General features: G+C 43.7%; 1 protein-coding gene across 1 annotated transcript; it reads right to left on the minus strand.

The window, feature by feature from the left end:
* Positions 1-9,722: 9,722 nt before the first annotated feature.
* Positions 9,723-11,417, minus strand: LOC129854915 (recoverin-like). The gene is made up of 4 exons (XM_055925738.1): positions 11,326-11,417; positions 11,081-11,218; positions 10,820-10,970; positions 9,723-10,695 (listed from the first exon to the last, which is right to left on the minus strand). Exons 1-4 carry the CDS (start codon positions 11,415-11,417, stop codon positions 10,561-10,563), a joined length of 516 nt encoding a protein of 171 aa, XP_055781713.1. The 3' UTR covers positions 9,723-10,560.
* Positions 11,418-25,206: the final 13,789 nt, after the last annotated feature.

Genomic DNA, 25,206 nt, shown 5'->3' on the forward strand with positions numbered 1-25,206 from the left:
GACTAGTCAGGATCGAGGGAAAGATGTACAGAGAGATACTTGATGAAAACCTGCTCCAGAGCGCTTAGGACCTCAGACTGGGGGCGAAGGTTCACCTTCCAACGGGACAACAACCCTAAGCAAACAGCCAAGAGAACACAGGAGTGGCTTCGGGACAAGTCTCTTGAATGTTCTTGAGTGGCCCAGCCAGAGCCCAGACTTGAACCTGATCGAACATCTCTGGAGAGACCTGAAAATAGCTGTGCAGCGACGCTCCCCATCCAACCTGACAGAGCTTGAGAGGATCTGCAGAGAATCATTTTGAGAAATTCCCCAGATACAGGTGTGCCAAGCTTGTAGCGTCAAAGCCAAGAAGACTCAAGGCTGTAATCGCTTCAACAAAATACTGAGTAAAGGGTCTGAATACTTACGTAAATATAATATTTGTTTTTATTTTTTATACATTTGCAAAAATGTTTAAAAACCTGCTTTTACTTTGTCAATATGGGGTATTGTGTGTAGATTGAAGAGGGGAATTAAAGAATAAAATAAAACATTGAATAAGGCTGTAAGGTAACAAAAATGTGGATTAAGTCAACGGGTCGGAATACTTTCCAAATGCACTGTATTTATTGAGTCATGGAGAGGAAGACATCAATAAACAATTCTGAGATCTGGGACTTGAAAAATACCCATTATCTCAAAACCATACATTTTGCATTTCCTTCGATTTTTTTTAACAACTTTTTCTGAAAAATGACCATAACGTAGCCCCCCCCACCCCTAAAAAAAAAACAGATTTACAAGTGGCTTAGGATTTTGATACTCAGCACTTTAGGTACCTTTAAGGTGAGGACCTTACTGGGTTATGAAAGAAGAATGAACTACAAAACAGCTCTGAGATCTGTGATGTGAAAACTCCAATGCTCAATATCTCAGATCTATGCTTTGCACATATAGAAACTTATAGTCCCAAGGTCTGAAGGGGTTGACATGATGCTTTAGTGACTAGCCTTTCTTCTGTCCCCAGTACATACAACATCTGTAAGGTCCCTCAGTCAAGTACAGAATTTCAAGCACAGATTCAACTACAAAGAAAAGGAAGGTTTTCAAAAGCCTCGTAAAGAAGAGCAGTGCTTGGTAGATGGGTAACAATAACAATTAGACATTGAATATCTTTTTAAGCATGGTCAAGTTCATAATTATGCTGGTATATTCAACCACCCAAACACATCAAAGATACAGTCGTCCTTTTTGGCCTAAATGCAAAGCCCATGTTTGGGACAAATCCAACACAACACATCATTAAGTAACTGCCTCCTCATTTTCAAGCATGGTGGTGGCTGCGTCATGAAATGGGTGGGCTTGACATCGACAAAGACTGGGGAGTTTATCAGGATAAAAATAAATGGGACGGTGCTAAGCACAGGCAAAATCCTAAAGGAAAAGCTGCTTTGCACCAGACACTGGGAGAGGAATTCACCTTTCAGCAGGACAATAACCTAAAACACAAGGCCAAATCTACACTGGAGTTGCTTACCAAGAAGACAGTGAATGTTCCCGAGTGGCCAAGTTACAGTTTTGACTTAAATCTGTTTGAAAATCTATGGCAAGACTTGAAAATAGCTATCTAGCCATGACCCCCATCACCTCTTAGACAGACCTTTAAGAATTAAAACAGTAATAATAATGGGCAAATATTGCACAGTCCAGGTGTGCAAAGCTCTTCAAATCAAAAATCTATCAATGTTATTTGTCACATCCCCCGAATACAACAGCTGTAGTAGACCTTACAGTGAAATGCTGACTTACAAGCCCTTAACCAACAATGCAGTTTTAAGAAAGAAATGTGTTAAAAAAGTATTTACTAAAATAAACTGAAGTAAAAAATAAATAGATAATAATAGAAAAATAAAAAATAACTAAGGAGCAACAATAAAATAACAGTAGCAGGCTATATACAGGGGGTACCGGTATAGAGTCAATGTACGGGGCTACAGAGTCAATGTGTGTTAGTTGAGGTAATTGAGGTAATATGTACATGTAGGTAGAGGCAAAGTGACTATGCATGAATAATAAACGAGTAGCAGCAGTGAGAGTAGTGGCAGTGTAAAAATGGGGGGGGGGGGGCAATGCAAATAGTCCGGGTAGCAACTTGATTTGCTGTTCAGGAGTCTTATGGTTTGTGGGTAGAAGCTGTTAAGTAGCCTACAGCACCAGTCACAAGTTTGGACACACCTACTCAGTCCCTGTTTTTTCCTTTATTATTTACTATTTTCTGTAGAATAATAGTGAAGACATCAAACTGAAATAACTCATATGGAATCAGTGGTGTAAAATACTTAAGTTAAAATACTTTAAGTCGTTTTGGGGGGTATCTGTACTTTACTATTTATATGTTTGACTACTTATACTTCACTACTTCACTGTCCTGTTAAAAAAGAAAGGATAGTCCCACTAAGCGCAAACCAGATGGTATCGCTGTAAAATGCTGTGGTAGCCATGCGGGTTAACCTGTTTGGCGTGCAAGCCCGATGTCGGTACATTTATGACAACAGCCACTTCAAGTGCAGGGCGCGAAAGTCAAAAGATATTTTTTTTTTTATATTTAACTTTCACACATTAACAAGTCCAATACAGCATATGAAAGGTACACATCTCGTGAATCCAGTCAACATGTCCGATTTTTAAAATGTTTTACAGGGAAGACAAAATATGTAAATCTATTAGCTAACCACGTTAGCAAAAGACTCCACTTTTATTACTCCATCAGTTTTTGACTCCATCAGTAGCTATCACAAATTCGGCCAAATAAAGATATAAATAGCCACTAACCAAGAAACAACCTCATCAGATGACAGTCTGATAACATATTTATTGTATAGCATATGTTTTTTTCGAAAAATGTGCATATTTCAGGTATAAATCATAGTTTACATTGCATCTACAGTCAGAAATTGCACCGAAAGCAGACAGAAAAATTACAGACACCAACGCCAAATAGCTAAATACTCATCATAAAACATTTCTGAAAAATACATAGTGTACAGCAATTGAAAGACAGGCATCTTGTGATTCCAGACAATATTTACGATTTATCAAGTGTTTTACAGCGAAAACACAATATAGTGTTATATTAGCGTAGCCACAATAGCCAGAAACACTTGGGCGCCTACGACCAGTTCACATGCGCGACAGATATTAGAAATAGCATCATAAAATGTTTCTTACTTTTGGTGATCTTCCGTCAGAATGTTGGACAAGGTGTCCTTTGTCCAGAACAGTCGTTGTTTGGATCTGGAACGGCAAATTTCCCTCTTGATTTAGCATGGGCACTTGCCAAGTGGCACGGATGTCTCCAACGTCAACAAAGTCAGAGAACAGAACAGGGTAAACTCCCGAAAAAATTTCAATAATCTGATTAAACTATATTGAAAAAACATACTTTACGATGATATGGTCACATGTATCAAATAAAATCTAAACCGGAGATGTTAGTCGTCCATAACGACAGCTAAACAGAAGGCAAATCCATGTCCTCTTTCGCGCGCTCCAGAATCAGGAAATGGACGGTCACGTCATACAAAGAGCTTTAATTCCACCTCAGACCAAGATAGACACGAAATTTCTTCTCTCACCGCCGCTTGACAACCAGGGGAAGGTGTATGAAGTGTACGTAGACTCTTACGTTCATTGCCCATGTATAGGCATGAAGTTGAACAGAGCATCAATTTCTGACATTCCACTTCCAGGAAATGTGCAGCAGAAGGAGTTCTGTTTCACTCAGAGAAATAATTCAAACGGTTTTAGAAACTAGAGAGTGTTTTCTATCCAATAGTAATAATAATATGCATATTGTACGAGCAAGAATTGAGTACGAGGCCGTTTGAAATGGGCACGATTTAACTGGCTACTCAATACTGCCCCTTGCAGCCATATTAAGTGTGCCTTGAATTCTAAATAAATTACAGACAATGTCACCTGATTGGCTCAAACACATTAAGAAGGACAGAAATTCCACAAATGCACTTTTAACAAGGCACACCTGTTCATTGAAATGCATTCCAGGTGACTACCTCAGGAAGCTGGATGAGAGAATGCCAAGAGTGTGCACAGCTGTCATCAAGGCAAAGGGTCCCTACTTTGAAGAATCTCAAATATAAAATATATGTTGAATTGTTTAATCATTTTTTGGTTACTAGATGATCCCATATGTGTTATTTCATAGTTTTGATACATTCACTGTTTTTACACAATGTAGTAAAAATAAAGAAAAACCCTGGAATGAGTAGGTGTGTCCAAACTTTTGACTGGTACTGTATGTACAGGCTATATATACAGTATATACTGTAAATATCTGAAACAGGATTCAATTTGAATGGAATGGATGGAGAGAGACTGCTTGTGCGTGCTCTGATTTAAAGCAACGATATTACAGTGATAGACTGTTTTAAACTCTGCGGTTCCAATTAAAAAATATATATTTCCAATTAAAAAATATAGTGATCCCAGAAAGCCAGATTGAGATGTGTAAATTAGACACCATTCAGTCCTTATGCTACCACAACCTTCTGGCCCCCAGCCCTGGGTGCTATCAAAATTCCCATGATGCCATTTAATGCTTACAGGATGAATAACAATTTATAAAACTGCATATCTAAGGCTCTTGTCTGTCCAAGAAGTTGGGGTAAACGGTAGACATGGTATCTGTTATCCACTTTGTTTTAGTTCATATTTTGGGTATATGGGAGGGTGACTATATTTTAAAGTAGGGTTTTAGGTCAAATATATTTTGCTGAAGGGAGGGCCATCCATTTTCATTTCAGAATGGTTCGATTTTCTCCATGTAAGTCTTATCATAAATAACGTTCACTCCCTACAACATTCACATTTACTCCACTGTAACATACACTTTCGATATGGTGTAAGTGTTTTCTGAAATGAAGATGATTAAATTTTACCTGCTCATTGTAGTAGCTCTTGTCCCAGCACCGCTCTACAGTCTGCCGGTATTCAGCACTCGGTCTGAACATCTTGAGAACAGAAAAACATACCAGTACTAGACTTTCTACAAGGACAGAATTGAACGATTAAAACTCAAATAAGATATATCATAGGATTTACCTGTACAGATGTAGAAAGGGCACGCGGGATTTTATTGCTAAAATCCATGAATTATTTGACGAAATGATAGATGGACTTTTGACAATAACTCAAAATAAAGATGAGTAATCGTAGCTAATTCGCAAAGGTGTTCGTGCTTGGGTTGGCGCAAACTAATGTTTTTAGCCAACATTCTGACGTTCTGGAGAAATCAAACATTCCATCTCCATAGAAATTGATTGTGAACATACTGTTATGGATTGTGCGTATTGTTGCGTATACTGCCGGCTACAGGTTCGATGTCACACTGTGCGTGACACGTGATGCGCTGCGCTCTCGTTCCTCACGCGTAAAAGCGAATGCAAAAATGCATGATGTCGACTATCAAATAAGGAAAACATCAACATAGGCCTAATTGTCAGCAAAAGGATTTGTTTGATTTGATTGACTCCTGCGTAATTAAATATACAAACATGTATTTATTACCAAAACATCAATGACAACGGCAAGGGTTAGCCTATAAATACAGTCTGCATTAATTTACACTTGCAAATAGTTAAATCACCTGGCAAGAAGAGCTGAAATAGCTCAGCTCAGAAAATGGCCCTAGTTTGCTATAGAAATTACTTTGATATGTTTATACTTTGAAGGGGACATAATTAACGAAAATGTCCCTTGTGTCACTTGAGGCCAATACACAGATTTTGAGCCATAGTCGAAAAACTGCTAAAATATCATTGGTAACATTCTCCTGAAATACATGTAGGCTTATAGGGCCATTTTCTGAGCTGAGCTGCTTCAGCTCTTCTTGCCAGGTGATTTAACAGTCCCATTGTGAAGACAGAGATGACCATAGAGCACTGATATATGCTACATAGCTGTAGAAAACAGTCTTTAGCATACACCAGAGAGGCTAGGAGTTATTGTGGAGGCCAGAGCAGCATATGTTATAAAGGTGAGCCAGAAGGCTGCTGTGTGACCTTTTTATACCTCACAAGGAGAAGGGAACTGTCCAGACATCAACAGCAGTGCATTGTAAACTTGAAACCCACCTCAGTGCAAGCCAGGCACAGTGTGTGTGTTTGTGTGTGTCTGTGTGTGTGTGTGTGTGTGTGTGTGTGTGTGTGTGTGTGTGTGTGTGTGTGTGTGTGTGTGTGTGTGTGTGTGTGTGTGTGTGTGTGTGTGTGTGTGTGTGTGTGTGTGTGTGTGTGTGTGTGTGTGTGTGTGTATCAAAGAGTAGAAGTGGGAAACCTGGATGGAGGGCATTGGTGTGAGTTGTAGATCCGCGCCTGCATGGGTCTCGGGGGGGGGGGGGGGGGGGTCCTGACAATGCAGTAATAACCAACGAGTAATCTAACCAAACAATTTCACAACAGCTACCTTATACACACAAGTGTAAAGGGATGAAGAATATGTACATAAAGATATATGAATGAGTGATGGTACAGAACGACATAGGCAAGATGCAGTAGATGGTATCGAGTACAGTATATACATATGAGATGAGTAATGTAGGGTATGTAAACATTATATAAAGTGGCATTGTTTAAAGTGGCTAGGGATACATTTTTTACATGTATGGCAGCAGCCACTCAATGTTAGTGGTGGCTGTTGAAGAGTCTGATGGCCTTGAGATAGAAGCTGTTTTTCAGTCTCTCGGTCCCTGCTTTGATGTACCTGTACTGACCTCGCCTTCTGGATGATAGCGGGGTGAACAGGCAGTGGCTCGGGTGGTTGTTGTCCTTGATGATCTTTATGGCCTTCCTGTGACATTGGGTGGTGTAGGTGTCCTGGAGGGCAGGTAGTTTGCCCCCGGTGATGCGTTGTGCAGACCTCACTACCCTCTGGAGAGCCTTACGGTTGTTGGCGGAGCAGTTGCCGTACCAGGTGGTGATACAGCCCGACAGGATGCTCTCGATTGTGCATCTGTAAAAGTTTGTGAGTGCTTTTGGTGACAAGCCAAATTTCTTCAGCCTCCTGAGGTTGAAGAGGCGCGGCTGCACCTTCTTCACCACGCTGACTGTGTGGGTGGACCAATTCAGTTTGTCCCTGATGATACTCAAAATATATTTTCGATTTTCGATTCTTCAAAGTAGCCACCCTTTGCCTTGATGACAGCTTTGCACACTCTTGGCATTCTCTTAACATTCTTCACCTGGAATGCTTTTCCAACAGTCTTGAAGGAGTCCCACATATGTGACCGACCGCTTTGTGTCTTATGTAGCAACATTTGAAATTGTGTTTTTTACATATGATAAAAGCAAAGACACAGAGATACAAAATGGTATTTCATACACTGCATTTGAGGAACAAAGGGAAAGTAATTCTGCTTTGAAAGTTGACAAAGTTATAACCTCACTTTTGAGAAAATGGCCTTTGAATGTTTTGGTACCTACTGGAGAGCTCTTCTTTGTCTACCACCATTCAGCATCGTTCACACCCTCTTAAGCTTTAGCCCCCACCCAAACTCTGACCATTTTACTTGCCCTAGCAGAGCTGGTTAGGATGTTTTCATGTTATCCAGAGCGTTGGTGACTGTAACTGTGCTGCTGGCAACAATTTAATTACGTTTCTTTACCGACGTTTTCTGACACTGGCCATATTGAACAGGTGCTGAGCGTTCTTAAATTCATCAGTTATTCTGCGCTCTGGCACACTCAGACGAGAGTGCTCTGGAATCGGAGTAGATGGCCAGACTGAATTTACGAACGCACCCAAAATGGTTACTTGTATAGTGTAGTCTTTTGTTAAGACATGTAGCTAGCTCTGAGATACGAATAATAAGATCATACACGTAACTTTGGCTAGCGAGCCAGCCAGCCAAAACATTTAAAAAATCGGACATGTTGACTGGATTCACAAGATGTGTACCTTTCATTTGCTGTATTGGAATTGTTAATGTGTGAAAGTTAAATATTTCAAAAAAATATATTTTGAATTTTGCGCCCTTTAGTGGCTGTTGAAGTGGCTATTGTCATATTGTGGCCGGCCTCGGCTTGCAGCTGGAAGAAGTTAATGATATTTAGATGCTAGTATTTACTTGTGACGCTATGCTAGGCTATGCTAGTCAGCTTTTTTACTGATGGGGGTGCTCCCGGATCCGGGATTGTGACCAAGTAGAAGTTAAAAATAAATCTATGTTTTGTTCGAAAAATTTGCATATTTGAGGTATAAATCAGTTTTACATTGCAGCTAACATTACAGCTACCATCACAAATAGGACCGAAGCAGCCAGAGCAATTACAGACACCAACGTCAAATACCTAAATACTCGTCATAAAACATTTCTGAAAAATCGATGGTGTACAGCAAATTAAAGACAAACATCTTGTGAATCAAGCCAATATTTCCGATTTTTTAAGTGTTTTACAGCGAAAACACAATATAGCATTATATTAGCTTACTACAATAGCCTACCACACTACCGCATTCATTCATCAAGGCACATTAGCGATAGCAATAGGTACGTTAGCGATAGGGAATAAACCAGCAAAAGATATTAATTTTCACTAACCTTCATAAACCTTCATCAGATGACAGTCCTATAACATCAGGTTATACATACACTTATGTTTTGTTCGAAAATGTGCATATTTAGAGCTGAAATCAGTGGTTACACATTGTGCTAACGTAGCATCTTTTTCCCAGAATGTGCGGATATTTTTAAGACACTCCAACTATTCTGACCAAATAACTATTCATAAACGTTAATAGAAAATACATGTTGTATAGGAAATGATAGATACACTAGTTCTTAATGCAATCGCCGTGTTAGAATTCTAAAAATAACTTCATTACGATATGCAGTTTACGTTATGGCGAGAGCGTGCGCAAAACCTGGCCGCAAACGACTATTTCACATGTTCGACAGATATATGAAATACCATCATAAAATGGGTCCTACTTTTGATGATCTTTCATCAGAATGTCGTACAAGGGGTCCTTTGTCGGGAACAATCGTTGTTTAGATTTAGAATGTCCTCTTCTCCAGTCAATTAGCACGGAAAGCTAGCAAAGTGGCGCTAAGCTCTCCTTCCTGAACAAAGGCACACAACGCAACACGCCTAACGTCCCGAATAAATTTCAATAATCTAATAAAACTATATTGAAAAAACAATATACTCTAGCCCGGCCGCTCTAGCCTGGCCGATATGTGGAGCTGGGATGTACCGCACCGGGCTAAGCACACATACAGGAGACACCGTGCGCTCTTCCGCATAACACAGTGTCTGCCCGTACTCTCGCTCTCCACGGTAAGCCCGGGAAGTTGGCGCCGGTCTCCTACCTGACTTCGCCACACTCCCCTTTAGACCCCCCCCAAGACATTTTTGGGGCTGACTCTCAGGCTTCCAGCCTTGCTTCCGTGCTGCCTCCTCATACCACCGCCTCTCGGCTTTAGCTGCCTCCAGCTCTTCACGAGGGCGGCGATACTCTCCAGCTTGAACCCAAGGTCCCTTACCGTCCAGAATTTCTTCCCATGTCCAGAAGTCCTGTGCATGCTGCTGCTGCTGTCGCTGCTGCCCGTTACCACGCTGCTTGGTCCTATGTTGGTGGGTGATTCTGTCACGGCTGTCTTCCTCTTCTTCCTCTGAAGAGGTGTAACAAGGATCGGACCAATACGCAGCGTGGTATGCATCCATGTTTTAATATAGAAAACTGAACTATGAACACCAATACAAAACAATAAACGTGAACAAACCGTAACAGTCCCGTGTGGCACAAACACTGACACAGGAAACAATCACCCACAAAATACCCAAAGAACATGGCTGCCTAAATATGGTTCCATATCAGAGACAACGATAAACACCTGCCTCAAATTGAGAACCAATCTAGGCAACCATAGACTTACATAAACACCTATAATGAACACAACCCCATAACTCTACAAAAAAAACCTAGACAGTACAAACACCCTAGACAAGACAAAAACACACAAACCACCCTCGTCACACCCTGACCTAACAAAAATAATAAAGAGAACAAAGATAACTAAGGCCAGGGCGTGACAATAATAAAAATGTATATACGGTAATGACACAAAAGATACCACATAAACGTGCCGTTCCAACGGCACACTTGAACAAGTGCTGTTACAAACTTAACAGCAAAAATTGCAAGCTTCAGGTCTCTCTTGATGTGAATATTTTGTCCCAGTGAGACTAACGTGGAAATATAAAGTTGAAGTGAAAAAAACGTTAAAAAGATGGAGTAGTCAGCAGCTAATGTTTCATCTCATTCAGTCTCTCCTGTACCTTCTGTGGCTGGTCAAACTGCACCAGTCTGAGGATGTTCTTGTTGTCCATCACTCCCTGGATAAACTCCTCCTCTGTTAGCTTATCTGAAAGGACAGAACATATAACAGATACAATAATAGATAGATTTACAATGCTCATTGCACATAAGCTCAAAATGCATTCATCAAAATACAATATACAATATATGTACGATTTTCTTGAACTATTCTTTGAGTGGTTCCTAAACATGAAAACAAGGCTTCCCATTTTCTTTCTTGCCGAAGAAATCCCAGATTTTATCAGCTCTCTTCTCTGGTGTGTTCTCATCATCAGGAAGATTCTTCTTGTCCTCTTTGGAGATCATGTTGAATATCAACTATAAACAGAAAGTTTCTTTCATCATTATAGAGATTTGAGCAGCACACAAAACATGATGTGACCACATCTCATCTCTTACACCTACTTCATCACATCTATTTCACAATGACTCTACAACTGACCTCAACCATCTCCTGGATCTCCTTCTTAGTTATGCTTCCGTTGTGGTCGAAGTCGTACAGGTTGAACGCCCACTCCAGTTTCTGTATGGTCCTCCCAGAGGAGGTCAAGTGCAGGGCCATGATGTACTCCTTAAAGTCCAGCATCCCATCACTGCAGGGTTCAATATCATTCAATTACTCTGTTTCTATATCCCACAAGTACTAATTATGCAGAGCAGTGCAAATCAGCAGGAACGTTGTAATGATCATATCATCCATCACCTGTTGGAATCGAAGCTCCTGAAGACGTGGCGTGCATAAGCCTTGGGGTCTGCGTCGGGGAAGAATTTGATGTAGATGGCCTCAAACTGCTGCTTGCTGATTCGCCCACTGGGACACTCTCTCAGGAAGGTCTGGTACCTATAGAGGATGAAATGAAGATGTCTCAAACAGTAGCTACGTCTCAAATGACACCCTTCTCTCTATAAAGTGTATTTATTTTGACCAGAATTGTAAGTTCTAGGTACCCGGTACATAGCTGCTCCTCGCTGTACTTGGTGTTCAATTTCAGCTCCTCTAGGAGATCCTTGGACAGGGAGACACTTTTGCTGTTGCCCATCTCTCCTGTGTTTCGGGATCGTTGTCCTCTATTTTTTTCTCTGTTTAATCCCTCTCTGTTCGTTGCTCTATTTTGCTCGATTCCTCCATTGTTCTTTATCAGTGTCTTTGTCTTCCACAGTTTCTTTGTTTTCTCTGATCTCTCATGTGAGGGTACCCACTCAATCCTAGTCTGGTGCACCTCTGCTCTGACCAGAAACAAACACTGGCCCTCTTGTTCTCTGCTATTTAAATGAACACAGATTGGTATTGGTCCAGACTGGGTGTAGGGGAGATTATAGTACACACAGCTGGTGATTTTCAGTGCACTCAACTGACACCTACGTTGAAATGGATAGGGATTAAACAGCAGGGAACCTCATGGTCTAATACTGTTTGATTAGATTGGTGTCTGTATTACCTGTTTTACACTGATACTCAGTGAAAGGCAAAAACAGATATGAACATGAGTCATCACTCTCACATGCTGTGATTATTCATAAGTATGACATTGTAATTTGTCAATTACTGAGGTAAAAAAAAGTTTTTATATATATAAATAAATGTATATATTGAACAAAAATATAAACGCAACATGCAACAATTTCAAAGATTTTAATGAGTTCAAATCAAATGGTATTTGTCACATACACATGGTTAGCAGATGTTAATGCGAGTGTAGCGAAATGCTTGTGCTTCTAGTTCCGACCATGCAGTAGTTTCTTACAAGTAATCTAACCAAACAATTTCACAACACCTACCTTATACACACAAGTGTAAAGGAATGAATAAGAATATGTACATAAAAAAATATGAATGAGCGATGGCCAAACGGCATAGGCAAGATGCAGTAGATGGTATAGAGTACAGTATATACATATGAGATGAGTAATGTAGGGTATGTAAATGTAACGGATGTGAAATGGCTGGCAAGTTAGCGGGTACGCGCTACTGGCGTTTCAATCAGTTATGTCACTTGCTCTGAAACCTGCAAGTAGTGTTGCCCCTTGCTGTAACGGCTTTCCTCTTCCTCTTCATCAGAAGAGGAGGAACATGGATTGAACCAAGGCGCAGCGGAGTTTGTCGACATGATTTATTAAAGAAAAACACGAACTCGACTAATACACTAACAAAACAAATAATCGGTGTAGACAGATCTGAACGACTGACTCACATAACACGCGAGAACGCACGAACAGGGAAAAAAGCCTACACATAAATGACACTGAACAAACAAACCGAAACCAGTCCCGTGTGGTGCAACGACAAAAAACAAACACAGGAGACAATCACCCACAACGAACACTGTGAAAACACCTACCTAAATATGACTCTTAATTAGAGGAACGCCAAACACCTGCCTCTAATTAAGAGCCATACCAGGCAACCCATAAACCAACATAGAAACAGAAAACATAGAATGCCCACCCAAACTCACGTCCTGACCAACTAACACATATAACAAACTAACAGAAATAGGTCAGGAACGTGACACTTGCTCTGCAAGGGCCGTGGCTTTTGTGGAGCGATGGGTAACGACGCTTCGTGGGTGACTGTTGTTGATGTGTGAAGAAGGTCCCTGGTTCGCGCCCGTGTAGGGGCGAGGGGACGGTTTAAAGTTATACTGTTACATAAACTTTATATAATTTTTCATTATTAAAGTGGCTAGAGATGAGTCAGTATGTTGGCAGCAGCCACTCAATGTTAGTGATGACTTTCAGTCTCTCGGTCCCAGCTTTGATGCACCTGTACTGACCTCGCCTTCTGGATGATAGCGGGGTGAACAGGCAGTGGCTCGGGTGGTTGTTGTCCTTGATGATCTTTTTGGCCTTCCTGTGACATTGGGTGGTGTAGGTGTCCTGGAGGGCAGGTAGTTTGCCCCCGGTGATGCGTTGTGCAGACCTCACTACCCTCTGGAGAGCCTTACGGTTGTGGGCGGAGCAGTTGCCGTACCAGGCGGTGATACAGCCGGACATGATGCTCTCGATTGTGAATCTGTAAAAGTTTGTGAGTGCTTTTGGTGACAAGCCAAATTTCTTCACCCTTCTGAGATTGAAGAGGCGCTGCTGCGCCTTCTTCACAACGCTGTCTGTGTGGGTGGACCATTTCAGTTTGTCCGTGATGTGTACGCCGAGGAACTTGAAACTGTCTACCCTCTCCAAGCATGTTGGGAGAGGCATGGCCATCAAAATCACTTGGAACTGAAATGAACCAGATCCCTGCTGCAAAGTCAACTGTAAAGCTTTCTTTGGTTTCCCTAATCTATCTATTCCAACAGGGACCACTGTTGATTACCCATAGAGATTTTTGCAATCAAAGAAAGAAAGATATTATTGGATATGGCCCTATCTTTCAGACTACTAGTTTAATAGCATATACATAAAGACCATTGTTCTTTGTACTGTGGTCATGCTTGTCAACGTATATATATATATATATACATATATATAGATTCAATGTAGTATTTTTTGTTGTACATGATAATGACTAAAAACATATATACCAAGACACCAAGTCATCAGAATTACTGTAACATACATGACTTCAGATATTAGACAAGACTGCCATCTGCTGGAAAACGGAAGAAATACAGTTATTAAACTAGGAAACTCAGGCTTACACATGTTCAATACATGTTGATGCATAAATAATATGTAATTTAAGTTTGTGATGAAATGTGAATTGAAACTGTAAATAGTTACAAAAAATAACAATACAAATCGATTGCTACTGTAAATAGTAAAAATAGTCATTGAATGAAGACATAATAAAATATTTAATGAGGAAAAAAGTATTGAGAAATATTTAACATGCGAAACAACAACTGGTGTGTGTGTGTGTGTGTGTGTGTGTGTGTGTGTGTGTGTGTGTGTGTGTATGTGTGTGTGTGTGTGTGTGTGTGTATGTGTGTGTGTGTGCGTGCGTGTGTTTGTGTGTGAGCTGAAGTCATCTGCTGAAGAGCTGGTCAGGTTCACACCATCAAATCATCTTCGTAAATGCAGCAGAAAAGTCGACGGAAGAATCTCACGACTCTGCTTTTCTTTGGTTTAATGACCACAACATCTTCTGGAAATGAGAAGGAAAAGATCAATCACAATAGCTTAAATTAGTTACAAATGAGTTAGTTACAAAACTGTCATGTTAAAATAAAACATTAGCTAATACCTTATATTACCGAAGGAAATGATAACCTGTCAAAGTGATCTGTGTTAATGTAACTCACCTGACTGGAGGTCAACTGGTTCATCCGTAACCTTAAGGTTGACTGGATTAGTGGCCAGGGGTGTTGTGATGTTGTCCACCTTAACTGGGGCATCAACCAGGGGTGTTGTGATGTTGTCCACCTTAACTGGGGCATCAACCAGGGGTGTTGTGATGTTGTCCACCTTAACTGGGGCATCAACCAGGGGTGTTGTGATGTTGTCCACCTTAACTGGGGCATCAACCAGGGGTGTTGTGATGTTGTCCACCTTAACTGGGGCATCAACCAGGGGTGTTGTGATGTTGTCCACCTTAACTGGGGCATCAACCAGGGGTGTTGTGATGTTGTCCACCTTAACTGGGGCATCAACCAGGGGTGTTGTGATGTTGTCCACCTTAACTGGGGCATCAACCAGGGTTGTTGTGATGTTGTCCACCTTAACTGGGGCATCAACCAGGGGTGTTGTGATGTTGTGCACCTTAACTGGGGCATCAACCAGGGGTGTTGTGAGGTTGTCCAGCACTTTGTCATGGATAGTGGTCAAGGGCTTTTTAATGTCTGGCAGTGACAGCGGTCGAAGCAACTCCAACATCTTGACAGGGTTAGGGACAAATTCGTCGGCGATTGCCAGGTTCATGTCCACAGACTGAAAGCAAAAATATGTAATATTTAATAATAATATTAATATTTATTATTTAACATAACATTTGCAACATTGCAGATGTACTTTTTAAATGTGTCATTAACAATATTGACAACAATACATTTTAGGATCAGACATAACTGAATGAGTGGACGTTAATAAGATAAACACTTGAAATCATTGCTTACTCCATTGCTTCCTGAATCTTCAGCCTCGTCGACGTCTGCTGCTGAGAGGAGCATCTTGGGGCACATCTTCTTTGCAAACAAGTTGGCCACCACTAAACATCTCTCCTCATCACATATGAAGGCTTCAATCCCCAGGCACTGGGATGATGGGTACCTCTTCATGTACTCCCAGTAGAAGGTGTAAGCCCAGTACTGCTTACTGTCAGAGTCGGTACTCTTCTCCACCTCCTCATTAACGATGTTGCGGAATCTGGAAGTGATGCTCGGAAACAGTGTGCAGATACGATCGGTGATAGTGAGGAACTCTGACTCAAGGTCCTCTGATGCAGGAGGGAGCCTCTCCAAGAATAGCATGACCATGTGTTTAGGGATGATTTTCGTGCCAAAGCCTGGCATGGCATTAGCGGCGAAGCTTGGCGATGCGGTGAAGGTTGTCAGGTCAAATCCTGAGGGTGGAATGCAGGGTGCCGGTGCAAAGCCTGGTGGTGGCGGACACAATTAAGATCAATCTTACATAAAAACTTGAAGTTGCACTCTAGTGTCCTTTTCACCTCAGTTAACACCTGATGTGCTTAACAAAAGTCACCTCTCAACAGGTGGTCTAGGTATGTCATGACATAGCACAAGTGTGGGGGTGGGACGTTTCTATTTTGTTCTATATTGCTTTTCTGTTGTTCGTTAAGCAAGGGGGAGGCCAATGACACCTGAATGGCCTGCTCCTTGAAGTTGGCAGTTGTCTCTAATAAACTGTATTTTGGTCAAAACTTATAATTTTCCCCTTGAGAGCAGTAGTCACCAACCTTTTCTGAGTCAAAATCACTTTCTGAGTCAAGATCACTTTCTGAGTCAAGATCACTTTCTGAGTCAAGATCACTTTCTGAGTCAAGATGCAAGTCCAGATGTAGCGCTCAGATTTTTTTTAAACATGACTTTAAAAAAAGTTTACCTATGCAACATTAACTATTTCAAAACTGTTCTGTAGCAATGAGGTTTGTTCAGTAGGCTATAGGCCCAATACATTATCACTGCATATTGGCTACGCTTGGATTGGCCTGCCAATGTTGATCTTTTCAGACCATGTGTTTAAATAATATATATATTTTTGGATATATGATAACACTGGTAATTAGATAATTTGTTGTATTATTTGGGAGGCACAGCTGAGTGAGCATAATAATTCACATCATAATTCACAGGAAAATGTGCAGGCTATCTGATTGGCCAGCGGTAGGCCTATACAGTAGGTGCAGTTGATTTACTCTCTGCACCTGCCGGGTAGGCGGAGTTCTACTTTCAGACACAAGAAATGGTTCAAAATGGGAACACTATGCCTTCCCGGTGCTAGGGCTGCTGAATCAAGTGCACCTACAACCAACAGCGTGAACGTAATACAAAAAATAGGAACTTAAGGTTTTATTATAGGCTTTTTTACATAAATGTTTGATGATCGACTAGAAATGCCTTGGAGATCGACCAGTCAATAGTGATTGACCGGTTGGTGACCACTGCTTTAGTGTGTGTACGTTACTGGACTTATATTTAGGATAGCGCTTTTCATCAGGAAAAGTTCAACAATCTCTGGAGGACGTCTTTAACTTAATTACCAAACTGTCTAGTTATAAAACTTTAGCCAGTAAGTTACACTACAGTGAAAAATGATCACCTGTCAAAATGATTGTGACAGTGTAACTCACCTGACTGAAGGACAAGTGTTTCATCCAAAACCTCAAGGTTGACTGGATTAGTGGTCAGGGGTGTTGTGATGTCTACCACTTTGACAGGGTTAGGGGTCACTGGAATTGCTAGGTTCAAGTCCACAGACTGAAAGCAACAAGGACACAATATTTAACAGAACATTTGCTACATTTCATATCTCCTTTTTCCCAACATTGACATTTATTTATATTTTTATCAGAGATAATTTAATGAGTGGACTTTCATAAAGATAACCACTTGAAATCATCGCTTACTCCATTGATGCCTGAATCTTCAGCCTCGTCGAAGTCTGCTGCTGAGGGGAGCATCTTGGGGAACATCTTCTTTGCAAACAATTTGGCCACCACTAAACATCTCTCCTCATCACATGTGAAGGCTTCAATCCCCAGGCACTGGGATGATGGGTACCTCTTCATGTATTCCCAGTAGAAGGTGTAAGCCCAGTACTTCTTACTGTCAGAGTCGGTACACTTCTCCAGCTCCTCATTAACGATGTTGCGGAATCTGGCAGTGATGCTTTGAAACAGTGTGCAGATACGATCGGTGATAGTCAGGAACTCTGACTCAAGGTCCTCTGACGCAGGAGGGAGCCTCTCCAAAAATAGCAGGACAATTTGTTTCAGGATGACTTCCGTTCCAAAGCCCTGCATGGCATTAGCGGCAAAGCTTGGCGAATAGGGGCAGGTTGCCAGGGCAAAGCCTGGGGGTGGATTGCAGGGTGCTGGGAAAAAATCTGGTGTTGGGGTGCAAGGTGCCGTGGCAAAGCCTGTTGGTGGCGGACAAAGTGAAGATCAGTCTTACATAAAAACTTGAAGGCTTTATTGTTGGGTTTTTTTCATACATGTTTGGTGATTGACTAGAAATGCCTTGGAGATCGACCAGTCGATTGCGATTGGCCGGTTGGTGACCACTGCTTTAGTGTGTGTACTTTACTGGATTTAGACTTGGGATATCGCTTTTTAACAGGAAAACTTCAACTATATCTGGAGGACGTCTTTAACTTAAATACCAAACTGTCTAGTTATAAAACTTTAGCCAGTAAGTTACACGACAGTGAAAAATGATCACCTGTCAAAGTGATTGTGACAGTGTAACTCACCTGACTGAAGGACAAGTGTTTCATCCAAAACCTCAAGGTTGACTGGATTAGTGGTCAGGGGTGTTGTGATGTCTACCACTTTGACAGGGTTAGGGGTCTCTGGGATTGCCAGGTTCAAGTCCACAGACTGAAAGCAACAAGGACACAATATTTAACAGAATATTTGCTACATTTCATATCTCCTTTTTCCCAACATTGACATTTATTTGTATTTTTATCAGAGATAATTTAATGAGTGGACTTTCATAAGGATAAACACTTGAAATCATCGCTTACTCCATTGATGCCTGAATCTTCAGCCTCGTCGAAGTCTGCTGCTGAGGGGAGCATATTGGGGAACATCTTCTTTGCAAACAATTTGGCCACCACTAAACATCTCTCCTCATCACATGTGAAGGCTTCAATCCCCAGGCACTGGGATGATGGGTACCTCTTCATGTACTCCCAGTAGAAGGTGTAAGCCCAGTACTTCTTACTGTCAGAGTCAGTACACTTCTCCAGCTCCTCATTAACGATGTTGCGGAATCTGGCAGTGATGTTTTGAAACAGCGTGCAGATACGATCGGTGATAGTCAGGAACTCTGACTCAAGGTCCTCTGACGCAGGAGGGAGCCTCTCCAAGAATAGCAGGACCATTTGTTTCAGGATGACTTCCGTGCCAAAGCCCTGCATGGCATTAGCGGCAAAGCTTGGCGACGAGGTGCAGGTTGCCAGGGCAAAGCCTGGGGGTGGATTACCGGGTGCTGGGGCAAAATCTGGTGTTGGGGTGCAGTGTGCCATGGCAAAGCCTGGTGGTGGGGGGCATGAAGCCGGGATAAAGCGTGATTGTGGGGGACAGGATGCCTGGGCAAAGCCTGGTGGTAGGGGGCAGGATAGAGGGGTAAAGCCTGGTGGTGGGGGGCATGATGCCTGGGCAAATCCTGGTGGTGGGGGGCAGGATAGAGGGGCAAAGCCTGGTGGTGGGGGGCAGGATAGAGGGGCAAAGCCTGGTGGTGGGGGGCAGGATAGAGGGGCAAAGCCTGGTGGTGGGGGGCAGGATAGAGGGGCAAAGCCTGGTGGTGGGGGGCAGGATGGAATGGCAAAGCCAGGTGGTGGGGGGAATGATGCCTGGGCAAATCCTGGTGGTGGGGGACAGGATAGAAGGGCAAAGTCTGGTATTGGGGGGCAGGATAGAGGGGCAAAGCATGGTGGTGGGGGGCATGTTGCCTGGGCAAATCCTGGTGGTGGGGGGCAGGATAGAAGGGCAAAGCCTGGTGGTGGGGGGCAGGATAGAGGGGCAAAGCCTGGTGGTGGGGGCCAGGATAGAGGGGCAAAGTCTGGTGGTGGGGGGCAGGATAGAAGGGCAAAGCCTGGTGGTGGGATGCATGATAGAAGGGCAAAGGCTGGTGGTGGGGGGCATGATAGAGGGGCAAAGCCTGGTGGTGGGGGGCAGGATAGAGGGGCAAAGCCTGGTGGTGGGGGGCAGGATAGAAGGGCAAAGCCTGGTGGTGGGATGCATGATAGAAGGGCAAAGGCTGGTGGTGGGGGGCATGATAGAGGGGCAAAGCCTGGTGGTGGGGGGCAGGATAGAAGGGCAAAGCCTGGTGGTGGGGGGCGTGATAGAAGGGCAAAGCCTGGTGGTGGGGGGCAGGATAGAAGGGCAAAGCCTGGTGGTGGGGGGCAGGATGCAGTGGCAAAGCCTGGGGGTAATATGCATGGTGCTGGGGCAAAGCCTACAGGTGGAATGCAGGGTGCTGAGTGTTTTACCACCACATTCCCTTGAAATTAGAAGGAGAAGATCAATATCATACAAACACAACTTATTACAAAACTGTCTAGTTACAAAACATTAGCTAATGAGTTATATTACAGTAAGACATGATAACCTGTCAAAGTGATCCGTGTCAATTTAACTCACCTGACTGGAGGTCAACTGGAATAGTGGTCATGGTTGTTGTGATGTTGTCCACTTTGACGGGGTTAGTGATTAGGGGTGCTGTGATGTCCACCATGGGGGTAGTGGCCAGGGGTTGAAGCCAATCCACCACTTTGACAAGGTTAGGGACAATGTGCTCGGTGATTGCCAGGTTCATGTCCACAGACTGAAAGCAACAAGGACATCATATTTCTCGTAACATTTGCGACATTACAAATCTTCTTTTCACCAACAACAACAACAAAAAATGCTTTGTATGAGTGGACTTTCATAAAGATAAAGACTTGTAATCATTGCTTACCTCACTGCTCCCTGAAGCTGGTGTCCCTTCATCCACGTCCTTCAGCTTTACCAGCTCCTCCACCACATGGTGAACCATGTGCCTCGTTAGCATGGTGGCCCTGGCAGATGTTGCAATCTTAAGTACCAGCTCTGTGCCAGTATAGTGGTGAAGATGAGTATGGATGTTTGTCACCATCTCAAGGATCTGGTACCAGCCAATATGCCAGTTGGCCTTGCCCCCTTTCTTTGTGACTTTAACCCCACACAGTGACAGCTGGTGGATTATGTCGTTTATGAGGGGCCAGTAATGAAGGTTAATGTCTTCCTCTAGGTGGCCTTCGAAGACTACATAAACTATCATACCAATGATGTTCCTCAGGAGCTCCGAGGAGATTACTAGCTGGTCAGGGCACTTTGGACGAACCTCGCTCGCCTTGGGCTCTGATAGCCAGATGCGGATAGAGCTTAATGGAATGTAGTCAGCAGGAGCTTCAAACAGCCTCTGGACTTTGGTGCTCACAGCTTCAATGATGGTGCTGATCAGGGTGGAACTTTGGGTGAAAAGAGCTCTCCTAAGGTCCTCAGGGCTGCTTAGGCACTGGATCTTACGGTTGAGTGATTGGACCATCCTGACACCAGTGCAACAAGAGTAGTAGACTTGAGCGACAGGAGGAGCCTTCAGAACTCTAGAGAGGTTCTCCACTACTGCCAGCACTATGGTGACACTCATGTCGCTCAGGGCCATGGAGGACCGGTCACAGGGGCTTTCCATCTGGCAGGACCAGAGGGCCTGGAGCAGCCTGGACACGATGTCCACCACCACCTTAGAGGGACAGCACAGCTTGGCGTACGGCTGGAAGGCCAGGCTCTGGGAAATGCTCTTTAGAGCTCTTACAACCTCATCGCAGACCTCAGGGTTTCTAAAATATACAAGCCAGAGAGACAGAGGAAACACTTTTATGCACTTTGAAACGCGTCCTCTGTAAGAAATGTGCTACATACAGTAAATGAAGATTGATATCGGCCCCTGCACTAGTCATTTCATTTAGCATCAGTGGATGGATAGAATAATACATAGACCAAACAACTGTAACATAAAGAGTGAATGTGACTCACAGGTAGGAGAGATCAGCAGTAAAGTCAAGTGAGTCAATTGCCTGACTAAGGTCGGTGGCCAACTCAGTACACGCCTCATGTTCAACATCCCTCATTCTGAGTTGAGTGTTCACCTCCCAGGTCTGTCACAGGAAACAGGGCGTGCCATTAATGCCCATAGCAGTGAGGGGAAAATATTGATATCGACATACCATGAGCCAATGCTATATAAGGACATTGTTTATTAGAAAGGATAACTCACTAACTGTATATTATCTCCATTTAATTTATACTGTAGACATCTTTCTAATCTCTTACCAGGTGACTTATGTCATTCCCTTCCTCTGCTTCCTTTCTGAACCTTAAAATCAAATACAGAGCAACTGAACATTCCTGCCTTTTTCTCCTTCCTCTACTTTCACATTGATTTCCCATTGAGCCTATGACCGTGATTCAGTGGCGTAGCCAGAAACGTGTTGATGGGTGGGCCTGCAAACATTTGGGTGGGCAGGAAACGTCCTGCTATTGTACACATTTTGCCATGAGGCTGAGAGAAAATGTAGCATTTTAAAGCTAAGTGAAGCTACATTATAGATATGTTGACTGATAAAGGCACTGAATTATGAGCTGAATTGTTTGCTAAATGAACAAATTAAATAGGCAGTGGCATGGTGCATATTGCCATATAAGCACAGTGAAATATGCCTCAATGCAGTCATATTTGTGGCTTATTGGGAGTGTGGCTCTCAGTTAGTTATTTTTGGCAACCCATCCCGGGAGAGTGAATGTCATTCCATATTATCTGTTCTGTTATATTTCATCAAATTTGTGCACTGATTGCTATGAATTCTATCTGATGGTGTTCGCATGTTTAGGTAAAAAGAAAATCGTGTCCCATTCAGAACACAAGCAATAAAAAAAAATATATATATTTGGGGAAGACCCAAAGGTTGCGTGTTCGAATCACATCATTGACAACTTTACAATTTTAGCTAATTAGCAACTTTGCAACTACTTAGAACTTTTTAGCTACTTTGCAACTACTTAGCATGTAATATAACCCTTCCCCTAAACATAACCACTAACCCCTAGCCTAGCTAAAGTTAGCCACCTAGCTGACATTAGCCGCAAATAAGTGGAATGCGGAACATGTCATATGTATTGCAAATTCATAACATATTGTACGGACTGCTTTAAAAACTAAAAAAATATCTATTTTTGATGTAAATGGCATGTTACAGAAGGGTCCTGACATTTTTTAGCAATTGTACTTGTTTTTGAAAAACGTACCCCGACCAGCGATTCACTTCCTCATCATCGTTTTGCAGTACTGGGGCTCTGAAAAGACATGATCAAATGCTCTCAATATAGTGAAGCTGGTCTTTAGATGTTGTACACATGAAATTGTGTCTTTCCAAATGTACCCGCAACGTTTTATTCCATTTTGTGTGAATCAAGCTGTTTCCCCTACACAGCTGTTCCATTCTCTGTGTAGCCTGCTGCTAGAATGGATGGAGAGGTATCCCTCGAGTCGCAACAAAATGTAATAGAACGTTGTGGATAAAGTTCGGAATGATACAATTCTGCCCCACCTGCCCTGAATGACGGGTCGCCACTGTAGCTAACAAACACACTGTGCAGATAATCTTCAAATTCATTCTTTCACACAATACTTTATCATCGCACTGGCTGACCACTGGCTCACCAACTCCCTTACCAAAATGGCTGACTTTTTATAGTGTCCTATGAAGGTTCATGTCCATTCCTGTATTCTGATTCCTAATTATATGGTACATAGTACAAGGAGCTGTACTCACCGCTCCAGGGACCTGTTCTTAACCAGCCAGTTGCTCATGTCCTCCACGGTGGTGTGTTGAGGGACATGACTCTGGAGGCCTTGTCTCTGGAGCACCAGAAACTGCTTCATCAGCTTCTTCTGCAAGACAAATCATGTTGTCTGTCAGACAACCTAGAGTTCGCTTTAGCCGGTCTGAATTGACAGGTGTCCGGGGTTTGTACTAGGGATGTGCCAGCAGCATACCACCATGCATCCAAGCTGGATCTGTCTGAGCTGACTTCTCTGTGTGTGTGTGTGTGTGTGTGTGTGTGTGTGTGTGTAAATGATGTACAGTGTTAAGGCAGTCAATGTTGTTCTCCTCCTCAGACGAGGAGGAGCATGGATCGGACCAAGATGCGGATTGGTAATTGTACATGTTTAATGTAAAAACACAAGAAAACACTACAAAATACAAAACAACAAACGTGACTAACCTCAAACAGTCCTGTGTGGCCCAAACACTAACACAGGAAACAAACACCCACAAAACACCAGTGAAACCCTGGCTGCCTTTGTATGACTCTCAATTAGAGACAAACAATGCACACCTGTCTCTAATTGAGAATCATACCAGGCCGAACACAAAACCCCACATAGAAATACAAACATAGACAAACCCACCCAACTCACGCCCTGACCAACTAAAATGAATACAAAACAAAGGAAAACAGGTCAGGAACGTGACAGAACCCCCCCCTTAAGGTGCGAACTCCGGGCGCACCAGCACAAAGTCTAGGGGAGGGTCTGGGTGGGCGTCTGTCCACGGTGGCGGCTCTGGCGGTGGACGAGGTCCCCACCCCACCATAATCAATCCCCGCTTCTTTATCCCCCTCCCAATGACCACCCTCCCACTAACCCCACCTAAATGAAGGGGCAGCACCGGGATAAGGGGCAGCACCGGGATAAGGGGCAGCACCGGGACAAGGGGCAGCACCGGGACAAGGGGCAGCACCGGGACAAGGGGCAGCACCGGGACAAGGGGCAGCACCGGGACAAGGGGCAGCACCGGGACAAGGGGCAGCACCGGGACAAGGGGCAGCACCGGGATAAGGGGCGGCAGGTCCTGGCTGAGGGACTCCGGCAGGTCCTGGCTGAGGGACTCCGGCAGGTCCGGGCTGAGTGGCAGCTCTGGACTGTAGGGCAGCTCCGGACTGTAGGGCAGCTCCGGACTGTAGGGCAGCTCCGGACTGTAGGGCAGCTCCGGACTGTAGGGCAGCTCCGGACTGTAGGGCAGCTCCTGACTGTAGGGCAGCTCCTGACTGGCGGGCAGCTCCTGACTGGTGGGCGTCTCTGGCAGCTCCTGACTGGCGGGCGTCTCTGGCAGCTCCTGACTGGCGGGCGTCTCTGGCAGCTCCTGACTGGCGGGCGTCTCTGGCAGCTCCTGACTGGCGGGCGTCTCTGGCAGCTCCTGACTGGCGGGCGTCTCTGGCAGCTCCTGACTGGCGGGCGTCTCTGGCAGCTCCTGACTGGCGGGTGTCTCTGGCAGCTCCTGACTGGCGGACGGCTCTAGCGGCTCCTGACTGACGGCTCTAGCGGCTCCTGACTGACGGACGGCTCTACTGGCTCGGGACAGACGGGCGGCTCTAATGGCTCGTGGCAGACGGCTGACTCAGATGGCGCTGGGCAGACAGATGGCTCAGACGGCGCTGGGCAGACAGATGGCTCAGACGGCGCTGGGCAGACAGATGGCTCAGACGGCGCTGGGCAGACAGATGGCTCAGACGGCGCTGGGCAGACAGATGGCTCAGACGGAGCTGGGCAGACAGATGGCTCAGACGGAGCTGGGCAGACGGGCCGTTCAGGCACCGCTGGGCAGACGGCAGACTCTGGCCGG

Source organism: Salvelinus fontinalis, chromosome 1, assembly GCF_029448725.1.
Source record: "Salvelinus fontinalis isolate EN_2023a chromosome 1, ASM2944872v1, whole genome shotgun sequence".
In the NCBI taxonomy this organism is placed as follows: Eukaryota; Metazoa; Chordata; class Actinopteri; order Salmoniformes; family Salmonidae; genus Salvelinus; species Salvelinus fontinalis.

Excerpts from the sequence above, each read along its gene's own strand:
- LOC129854915 (XM_055925738.1), bottom strand. The coding sequence starts at position 11,417 with ATGGGCAACAGCAAAAGTGTCTCCCTGTCCAAGGATCTCCTAGAGGAG. Across the intron at positions 10,971-11,080 it reads AGGAGCTTCGATTCCAACAG|TGATGGGATGCTGGACTTTA; the intron begins GTGATGGATGAT and ends TGAACCCTGCAG. Across the intron at positions 10,696-10,819 it reads AGATCCAGGAGATGGTTGAG|TTGATATTCAACATGATCTC; the intron begins GTCAGTTGTAGA and ends TTCTGTTTATAG.